The sequence below is a fragment of the Triticum aestivum genome, chromosome 2D (assembly GCF_018294505.1).
Source record: "Triticum aestivum cultivar Chinese Spring chromosome 2D, IWGSC CS RefSeq v2.1, whole genome shotgun sequence".
In the NCBI taxonomy this organism is placed as follows: domain Eukaryota; kingdom Viridiplantae; phylum Streptophyta; class Magnoliopsida; order Poales; family Poaceae; genus Triticum; species Triticum aestivum.
In genome coordinates, this window is record NC_057799.1 from 430,836,537 (window position 1) to 430,846,303 (window position 9,767).

Genomic DNA, 9,767 nt, shown 5'->3' on the forward strand with positions numbered 1-9,767 from the left:
ATTGGATGTCATTGATAACGGGATCACATCATTAGGAGAATGATGTGATGGACAAGACCCAAATCCTAAGCATAGCACTAGATCGTGTAGTTTGTTTGCTAAAGCTTTTCTAATGTCAAGTATCATTTCCTTAGACCATGAGATCGTGCAACTCCCGGACACCGTAGGAATGCTTTGGGTGTACCAAACGTCACAACGTAACTGGGTGGCTATAAAGGTGCACTACAGGTATCTCCGAAAGTGTCTGTTGGGTTGGCACGGATCGAGACTGGGATTTGTCACTCTGTATGACGGTGAGGTATCTCTGGGCCCACTCGGTATTGCATCATCATAATGAGCTCAATGTGACTAAGTAGTTAGTCACGGGATCATGCATTACGGAACGAGTAAAGTGACTTGCCGGTAACGAGATTGAACGAGGTATTGGGATACCGACGATCGAATCTCGGGCAAGTAACGTACCGATTGATAAAGGGAATTGTATACGGGATTGCTGAATCCTCGACATCGTGGTTCATCTGATGAGATCATCGTAGAACATGTGGGAGCCAACATGGGTATCTAGATCCCGCTGTTGGTTATTGTCTAGAGAGGTGTCTCGGTCATGTTTGCATGATTCCCGAACCCGTAGGGTCTACACACTTAAGGTTCGATGACGCTAGGGGTTATAAGGAAGGTTTGTATGTGATTACCGAATGTTGTTCGGAGTCCCGGATGAGATCCCGGACGTCACGAGGAGTTCCGGAATGGTCCGGAGGTAAAGATTTATATATGGGAAGTCTCCATACGGTCACCGGAAGTGTTCGGGGGTATGCCGGTATTGTACCGGGACCACCGAAGGGGTTCCGGGGGTCCACCTGCCCCGGAGGGCCTTATGGGCTGTAGGTGGAAGGGAACCAGCCCCTAAGTGGGCTGGGGCGCCAAACCCCCTAGGGCCCATGCGCCTAGGGTTTGGGGGAACCCTAAAGGGGGCGCCCCCCTTGCTTGGGGGGCAAGCCACCTCCCCCCTTGGCCGCCGCCCCCCTCTAGATCTCATCTAGAGGGCCCGGCCCCCTTCCCCCTTCTCCCTATAAATAGAGGGGTGAGGGGAGGGCTGCAACACAACATCCAAGGCGCAGCCCCTCCCCTCTCCAACACCTCCCCTCCTCCGCGCGAGCTTGGCGAAGCCCTGCCGGAGAACTGTCACTCCACCACCACCACGCCGTCGTGCTGCTGTTGGAGCCTTCTTCCTCAACCTCTCCCTCCTCCTTGCTGGATCAAGGCGTGGGAGACGTCACCGCTCCGTACGTGTGTTGAACGCGGAGGTGCTGTCCGTTCGGCGCTTGGATCATCGGTGATTTGGATCACGACGAGTACGACTCCATCAACCCCGTTCTCTTGAACGCTTCCGCTCGCGATCTACAAGGGTATGTAGATGCACTCCTCCCCTCTCGTTTGTAGTAAACTCCATAGATTGATCTTGGTGATGCGTAGAAAATTTTGAATTATTGCTACGTTCCCCAACATGGAGGTCATTCTTCACCTTGATATAGCTCAGGAGCTGAGAGAGTTAAGTTAGGATGAGAGAGATCTCCGTAAAAGGCTGAAAAGAAGGATCATTGGATTGGCGGTGCTCGAGAAGGCTAGAAAACGCCAAAACTCGCGAATCACAAACCTCAAGGAAGGAGATGCCAACACCCGGTATTTCCACCCGTGCGTCAATCATCGTCGGCGGAAAAACTTCATTCACCGTCTCAAGCACAACCTTGGCTGGGTCATCGCGCATGATGAAAAAGAACGTATTGGCCACAACCACTTCAAGAACATTGCCAAAAAAGGCCCCCTCGCATTTGATTGATATAAACTGGGCAATCCTCCATACCCCCACATGTGACTTACATGAGCTGGACAATGCATTCACCGAAGAGGAAGCAAAGGCGGCGGTTTTTGCAATGCCGGGCGATAAGGCGCCGGACCCTGATGGTTTCATAGGGGCTTTCTTCAAGGCATGTTGGGACACCATCAAAGCGGATATCATGATGGCCATCAACCACTTCTCTGACTTACATGACACTCACTTCCATTGGCTGAATTCTGTTGATATTGCCCTTATCCCTAAGAAGGATGGCGCCGAAGACATTGTTGACTTCCGCCCCATCAGTCTCATCCATGCCATCGCTAAGCTCATTGCAAAGATGATGTCCAATCGGCTAGCCCCCCACATGAATGATCTTGTTTCACAAGCCCAAAGTGCATTCATTAAAAAAATATGTATCCACGACAACTTCACTTATGTGCGCAACCTCGCAAGACGCTTCCACCGTAACAAGACGCCGGCCCTTCTCTTTAAACTCGACATAAAAAAGCCTTTGACTCTGTGCGGTGGGATTTCCTTCTGGGCTTGCTCAATCATCTTGGATTCCCACCTAGGTTCAAAGGCTGGGGTTCCGCCCTGCTGTCAATGGCCTCTTCGCGTGTCCTACTTAATGGCATACCTGGCAACCCCTTCAAGCTTGGTCGCGGTCTGCGGCAGGGAGATCCCCTCTCCCCACTGTTGTTCGTGTTGGCCATTGATCCGCTCCGCCACATCCTCGAGAAGGCTGCCACACAGGGGCATCTCCACCCTATTGGGCTACAGACTTTGGCCATCCGGGCCTCATTATATGCAGATGACGCTGCTGTTTTTCTAACTCCAATCAAGGAGGATGTCAAATATTTCGCCGACACCCTTGCTCAATTTGGCGAGATCTCTGGTTTGATCACAAACTGTGCCAAAAGCTTTGTTGCCCCCATTCGGTGCGATAACTCGGACTTGACGAACATTCTCCACTCCTTCCCGGCACAACGTTCCACCTTCCCGATGAAGTATCTTGGTTTACCTTTGTCGGTCAAGCGTCTAAAAAGAATTCATTTTCAACCTCTCGAGGACAAGATCGCGACTCAGCTTACTCCGTGGGTAGGGAAGCACATTGCTGCTCCGGGGCGGACGGTGCTAGTCAAGTCGGTTATCATGGCAATCGCCATCTACTACATGAGAACCCTAAATCTCCCGGTTGAAGTTATGGAGAAGATTGACGCTCTCCAGAGGGCCTTTCTTTGGGCTGGATGTGACAAGGTCACGGGTGGCAAATGTAAGATAAACTGGGAGCAGGTGTGTAGATCAAAGCTGCTTGGTGGGTTAGGTGTGCTTCACCTCGCAAAGTTTGCCTCTGCTCTCCGGCTGCGGTGGCTGTGGTTCAAATGGCAAGTCCCGGCCAAGCCTTGGGTGGGTTTGGGAACCCCATGTGATAAGAACGACCGGAACATCTTCGCTGCGGCAACCAAGGTCATGGTGGGCAATGGCCTTCGGGCATCCTTCTGGGAATCGACCTGGCTTGATGGCTTGAGGCCGAAGGATGTGGCCCCAAAACTTTATGATATTTCCAGAAAGAAGATGTGTTCGGTTCAAAAGGCCTTGCATAATGGTTATTGGATCTCCCAGCTGGACATTTCTTCGGGCATCTCTATTGACCACATCTCCTAGTTTGCTGTCCTTTGGGAAAGGCTTTCCCACATTCAGCTAAACCCTGGCATGGAGGATTCGATCTCGTGGAAGTTCTCCAAAGATGGCCAGTACTCCGCGGCCACGGCCTACAGTGCCCAATTCCTTGGTCTGATGGACATGGACATGAACCAAATTGTCTGGAAGAACTGGGCTCCTCCCAAATGCAAGTTCTTTGCTTGGTTGGTCATCAACAACAGGATTTGGACAGCTGACAGGCTACAACGCCGTGGGTGGCCAAATTGTCACTTATGCCCGCTGTGCAAGCAAGTTCAGGAATCGGCGGCACACCTCCTTTTCCAGTGCAGGTTCACCGTCAGGGTGTGGGGCATGCTTAAAAGTTGGTTGGGGCTGCACGACATTCAACTTGCGGATTGGGAGCCTTTCGAGTCTGTTAAGGCTTGGTGGAGACACAACGCCACGCATATGACCCAATCGCGTCGGCCCCTGGTTTCGTTGATGTTGCTTGTCTCTTGGGAGATTTGAAAGGAGCAAAACGTGCGGGTTTTCCGTAATACCGCGGTCCCGGTAGGAGTGTTAGTCGCCAAGATTAAAGATGAATGCTCGCTTTGGAGCCTTGCGGGCGCAAAGCATTTGTGTAATATTATGCCGCGAGAGTAGTGGCCTGTAATCGGGCCTTTGGCCATCAACTCTAAACTCCTCTCTTATTCAATGAAAATGGTAAATCTTTTGCCTAGTTTCAAAAAAAAAGTTTGAGAGAAAGAATAAACTAATTCGTCTCTTACTCTTCTTCTTTTCTTTTGCGAAAAAAGCATCAGGATCTCTTATAAACGTTCACCAAAAGTACAAAACAACTGAAGTATGGTTTGACTAAAGAAGAGTACAATGTTTTCTCTCATGATCTAGTTGGGCTTGGCCGGCCATAGTCCTTACGCTCCGCCACCGACCACTAACAGGCTAGGCCCGTCGTATGTTTGTCTGAGTCTATGAAAAATACACTTAACATTTACGACACCAAATTCGTTCATTCAGATTCACCATAAAATATGTCTTCCTGCTATACATTTTACGTCATATACATTAGCATATTTTTCTATAGATCGAGTCAAACTTAAAAAGAATTTTGACATAAGACAAAACTAGAACTTTTATGAATTTGCAGTGTAGAAGTAGTTCAAAGTTAAGCTAAATACCGGTGGACATGCTCATTTACAACCATCGCGAGTGGGGGCTAGTCAGTATTAATACATTGTCGAGTCTGATATGAAATAAATACAATTCGGTTTCAATATCTACCAGTGATTTTGGTAAATTTCAAACTTCTTTTCTAGAGTTGGTAAATACCAAACTGACTAATTAAGTTGACGTAAATTTCAAAATGAGATTATTATCGAAATATCTCAAAGTGGGAACATGTGATCAGCAGACTTATCACACACAACCAAAGCAACAACAGTCGACAATATCACTATAGGCTACAACCATGAGTGCACTACAGCTACAAGTTGGCAGGTAGCTCACGCACACACCAAAGAGTTCTCCTTATTTCCTTTTGAGCGGAACACCAAAAAGCAGGTAGCATGCACACACTCATGCGGGAATTGATTGACAAAAAAAAAAAGATCTCAGTTGCCTGAGGAATAGCAGATGCCAAAAAAAAACACGTATACCATAAATTAATTCAATTAGATGTAGTTCGGCTTCAAACTGCGAACCCTTGGATCACTTGCCTCAATGACAGACTCTGCTTCTACCTACATTCATGATCGGAGTGATGAACACGCGAAGCGCGAAGCACAACCATTTACACTCAAATTACAAATTGTGAGAAGCACATCTGCATGATTCTGAGAGGCCAAGAAATTATTTATCAAATCTTGCAGTCATTAATTATGCAATGTCACATGTCACGCGCTGTACAAATAGGAGTACGGAAAGTACCTTATCAGATGAATACTACACGCGCACTGGAAGAAACATTCTCCAGTAACTTAGAGAGAACGAACTGGCTGTCTCTTGGGGAAAAAGTTTCAGCCATGGGCCAGGTAGGGGGCACCAGCTGGTGATCATCACCTTCCTCCAGACGAGCTTGGTTGAAGGACAAATATCTCAGATTAGGAGCCCTACATAACAGTAGCCTCGCCAAGCCTATCTCATTATCTCTTCCCATGAAGTTATACATCTCTACATTCTTCAAACTGACGTGCTGGAAGTCGACATCATCCCATACCACCCCACTATGAGATTCAAGATATGATAAATAGTGTACCTGGAAATGTTAAAGGCAAAACAAATAAGAGCTCTTTTCCTCCAAATAAAAAACAAACATTGGGGGTATTAAAAGAAAATATCTACTGTTGTAGAAGTTTGCTTTTAACCTTGAACTCCTGTATCAGTTTACTTTAACCCCTTGGCACTATCCCTAACTGTTTTGCTGAGACGACACGTGGCAGAAATGTACCATCAATTACACATCAACACATTGTGTGTCAACAACATAAGTATTTTTTCAGAAAAGAAAAAAAAACTTAAAAAATAATCATCAGAATTTCTTGGAAAATTTGAAACTTCAATTTTGGTTTGGAACTTGTATATAAAGTTAATATGAGAAAAATGGGTCCAATAGTTCACAGATGACATGCAGCTAAACATTTTATAATAGTCAATCCAAAAAATTCCTACAAAACTTTCCCCATGATCAAAAAAAAAAAATGATTCAATAGTCAATCTGGAGAAAACTTATCCCCGATATTACTAGTACGTTCCAGATCTCTTTTTATTCAAACAATTAAATTTTTAAAATTATCATTTTCCTGGTCTCTTGAATATTTTTTTTCTAGATTTCTCAAACTTCCTATTTTGCGTGTAAAAGTGGGAGGGTCTGCAGTGAACTGATTCAAGAGATCCAAGTTAAAAAAAGGTGTTGCAAAGTTCAAGGTTGAAAGTGAGCTTTCAGAATAGTTCAGGATAGAACAATCTACATTTTCTATTTAAAGCAAGTACAGAATACAAGAGGGGGAACCAATCTTACAGTAGTTCTCAGTGTAGCCAAATATGGTGCAGCAATTAGGAACATGAACATCCAAAGAAGATCATCCGAAGGTTTTGTAGCGATGTTCAAAGTTAGGACTTTGAGGTTTAAAAAGGTGGCAGGAGTTCTTGGTTTGACTAGCTGCAGAAAAAAATAAGTTAGATGAATGATGCACCAACACCACGCTGGAGAATATCCAGAAAGTGGGGCTCACCTTGGGGATCTCGTACCGCAAGCAAAGGCTCTTGACATGGGGAAAACAAGTAGAGATATCCTCCAACTTGTCCGCGTCATATTCTGGATAAATATCATCAGTAAATTGCAGGGAAACATGCTCAAGACATGGAATGGATTGAAATGTAGATGTTGGGAGCATCTCTCCGCAGTACTCCAATCTTTGCAGGTCTGGTGTGTCTACCTTAAATTTACCCAACGATGGAGTCATTAACAATAGCAATTCTTTAAGCTTTGGAAGCCGCAGGATTCTGATATCAAACATGCCAATCAGGTGTAAGCTCACTAAGTTTGTACAGCACCTGAGGAGAACTTGCACCTCTTTCAGGCTCATATACATCTGGACAAGGACAAGCTTTGTGAGGGAACCGAATCCTCCGAAGTCGAGGGGGACAGAAAGCTTGCAATGACTTAGGCATAAGCTGGTCAGCGCTGAGCTCCTGCAAACAGACAACAACCACCAGGGGAACTCGTACTCCATCCTTCCAAAAATTGCCATATCAATGTCACTGATACCATGCTGAGCTGCAGAAGCTATGGCGCTGTTGACCACATCGCTACACTCCACACTGCCTGAGAACACAAGGGACAGTCTTCTCAATGGTGTCTCTCTCTTAAGCCTTGTGAACCACTGGAGGGACTCAACAAAATGGTGATCTCTATGTGTGCTGAAGTAGTCCCGCATTGGTCCGAGGCGTACCCAGCAATAGTTGTCTGGTAAAACCACCTCACTGAAATGGAAGGATTCCACGAGCCTCCATAAGCGCCTCCATCGCCGTGAGAGGAGGCTCGTGCCAACTGCAGTCTTGGAATCCAACTTGTCTAGGATGCTGACCAGGATTTCGTCGGGCAGTCCGCTGATCCAATCGCAAAGACACCGCTTCTTGCAAGAGCTTGACTGAAGAATTGCCCGTTGTTTTAATAGATGTTACTAGCTGCGCATACTAAATTTCACAAGATGAACAATAGCAGTGCTTGAAAATAAAGATAACATGTGCCATCAATCAATCTTAACTGAACATTGAACGAAGGGCATAACAAAAAATGAACTAAGATTCAGTGTGACCATTCCCAGGCATTCTGGTAACCTTTTTCTTCTGACAAGTTCTTCCTATTTTTACTTATTCAACACCACATGATGTTTCCAGAAGAAAAAGAACAGATATCAGATAATGCGCACTATAACATGACTGAAGGAGGGTAGTTGTTTCAATAGATATTAGCTCTTTTGCATAATAAATAAATTTCACAAGATGAACGCATAGCATTGCTTGAAAATAAAGATAACATGTGCCATCAATCTTAACTGAACATTGAACGAAGGGCATAACAAAAACATGAACTAAGTTTCAGTGTGACCTTTCCCAGGCATTCTGGTAACCTTTTTTTTTTCTGGCAAGTTCTTCCTATTTTTACTTATTCAACACCGCATGATGTTTCTAGAAGAAAAAAGAAACAGATATCATGGCATAATGAGCACTCTAGCGTTTTGAATTAAAAAGGGTGTACTGAACAGCACATCTACTCCCTCCGTCCCATAATGTATGTAAGACGTTTTTTGACACTATATTATGGGACGGAGGGAGTACAATTTATTTTATACCAAACTAAAAAAGGGATCGAAAGAATCGAATCATACTCATACAGGTTGGGTATGCACAAAGAAGGCGCTAGAAATCCAAAGAGGAAGTGGTACCTTGTCCATGGAGACGTTCCCCTCGTCTGCTGATCCCGCAACGGATTTCTCCATCCGAGTCGGGGTTTGCTGGTTAGGGTTTGAGCTCTGAAGCAGCACGGGGCAAAGGTGGGCTCGGGATTCAAATCGCTGCAGGCGCCGTCCTCGATCCAAGCGCGGAGTACGGTCACATCGAGAGTTCCAGCTCCGTCAAACCAAGCCAAGCCGCCGACAAGCGGCCATCCTCGAGAGGACCGACGTCGACCGGCGGCGTCAGCGCCAAGTGTTTTTTTTAGCGGTGTCAGAGCCAACGTGGGCTTGGACTTTGGGCCGTCAGGGCTTTCTATGGACAGGTGGGCTGAATTAGGCCCATGGACGCACAGAGCAGGGCAAGGGCAAGGGCAACGCTGAAAAGTGGAGACGCGGGAGGCTAGGCCGGCGTGGCGCCAAAAGTAACCCTACCGCCGTCCCCTTTCGTCTCTCCTGCCGGCGCGACGCAGGGGCGAACTCGGGGTCGGAGAGTCAGTACCCCCGGCGACCTTCCCGGCCCTCCAGGTACGCATTCCACCGACGGCCCCAATCCCTAATCCCTGTGCACTCCGGTGCCCGGCGCTACCAACGCTGCCGCGTGATCTGCGCGTGGAATCAGCCAACTGAAATTGAAGCCACCGGATAGCGCTGTTTGGCAAACTCCCTTTCACTTGCGCGTCCCTCCCACGATGCCGAGCCCGCCGTCTCTGTTTTCGCGGAAATTGGCCACCCCGCCTCCATGCTCCTTCTATCTCGCGCGGCGCGCCCACCCCAATTTCCTCGACCGAACAGACGCACCTACATCTTGCTACTTACGATTTGGGATTACTAAACCCTAACCCCTCTCGACCTCCTAACAACTACTCCCTCCGCCCCATATGTCAAAAACGCTCTTATATTATGGGACGGAGGGAGTAGTACTGTACCTGTTTTCTACATTTTTCAGAATATTATGAATGACCTTTCGAATATTTCACGTTTTTTAATTCTAAAGCAATGTATAGTCATTAAAATGTGAGCATATATTGTGATTTACAGTAGGCATATCAAGGATGTACATCACTCTAATGTTCAAACTGCTGAGAAGTAGCAATGCACCAGTTCACCACTATGTACATGAGTACAATCCAAACAAGAATTGGAATTTGCAACTGCTTGATTCAAGCTTGCAGTTTCTTGTACAATCAAACAACAGAATTGGGAAATCTCAAGGCTGATTTGGTATTGGACCCCAATTCAATTTCATGAGCCCGATATCTACAAGGAAGTAATGGGGTTTGGACATTGCAAAAACCCAGATTAACTCCCAAATCCCC

At 46.4% G+C, this 9,767-nt stretch overlaps 2 protein-coding genes across 8 annotated transcripts in view; one reads left to right on the plus strand and one right to left on the minus strand.

Moving 5' to 3' along the window:
• Window positions 1-4,994: 4,994 nt before the first annotated feature.
• On the minus strand, window positions 4,995-8,722 carry LOC123053627 (FBD-associated F-box protein At5g60610). 4 transcript variants are annotated; one of them, XM_044477131.1, is made up of 5 exons: window positions 8,443-8,722; window positions 6,727-7,644; window positions 6,513-6,653; window positions 5,423-5,750; window positions 4,995-5,328 (listed from the first exon to the last, which is right to left on the minus strand). In XM_044477131.1, the coding sequence occupies exons 1-4, from the start codon at window positions 8,494-8,496 to the stop codon at window positions 5,427-5,429; spliced, it is 1,437 nt and encodes a 478-aa protein (XP_044333066.1). In that variant the 5' UTR covers window positions 8,497-8,722; the 3' UTR covers window positions 4,995-5,328; window positions 5,423-5,426. The 4 variants fall into 4 exon arrangements, with proteins under 4 accessions (XP_044333066.1, XP_044333065.1, XP_044333067.1 ...); XM_044477130.1 differs by having other exon boundaries at window positions 5,324-5,750; XM_044477132.1 differs by having other exon boundaries at window positions 5,324-5,750; window positions 6,727-7,690; window positions 8,443-8,717.
• A 115-nt stretch (window positions 8,723-8,837) lies between these two features.
• The window catches only part of LOC123053628 (ribonuclease H2 subunit B), a 6,226-nt gene continuing 5,296 nt past the window's right edge, over window positions 8,838-9,767 (plus strand). For all 4 annotated transcript variants that reach the window (XM_044477134.1, XM_044477135.1, XM_044477136.1 and 1 more), the window contains exon 1: window positions 8,838-8,976. The gene's annotated coding sequence lies outside the window, so the exon portion shown is untranslated. The remainder of the gene's footprint in view (window positions 8,977-9,767) is intronic.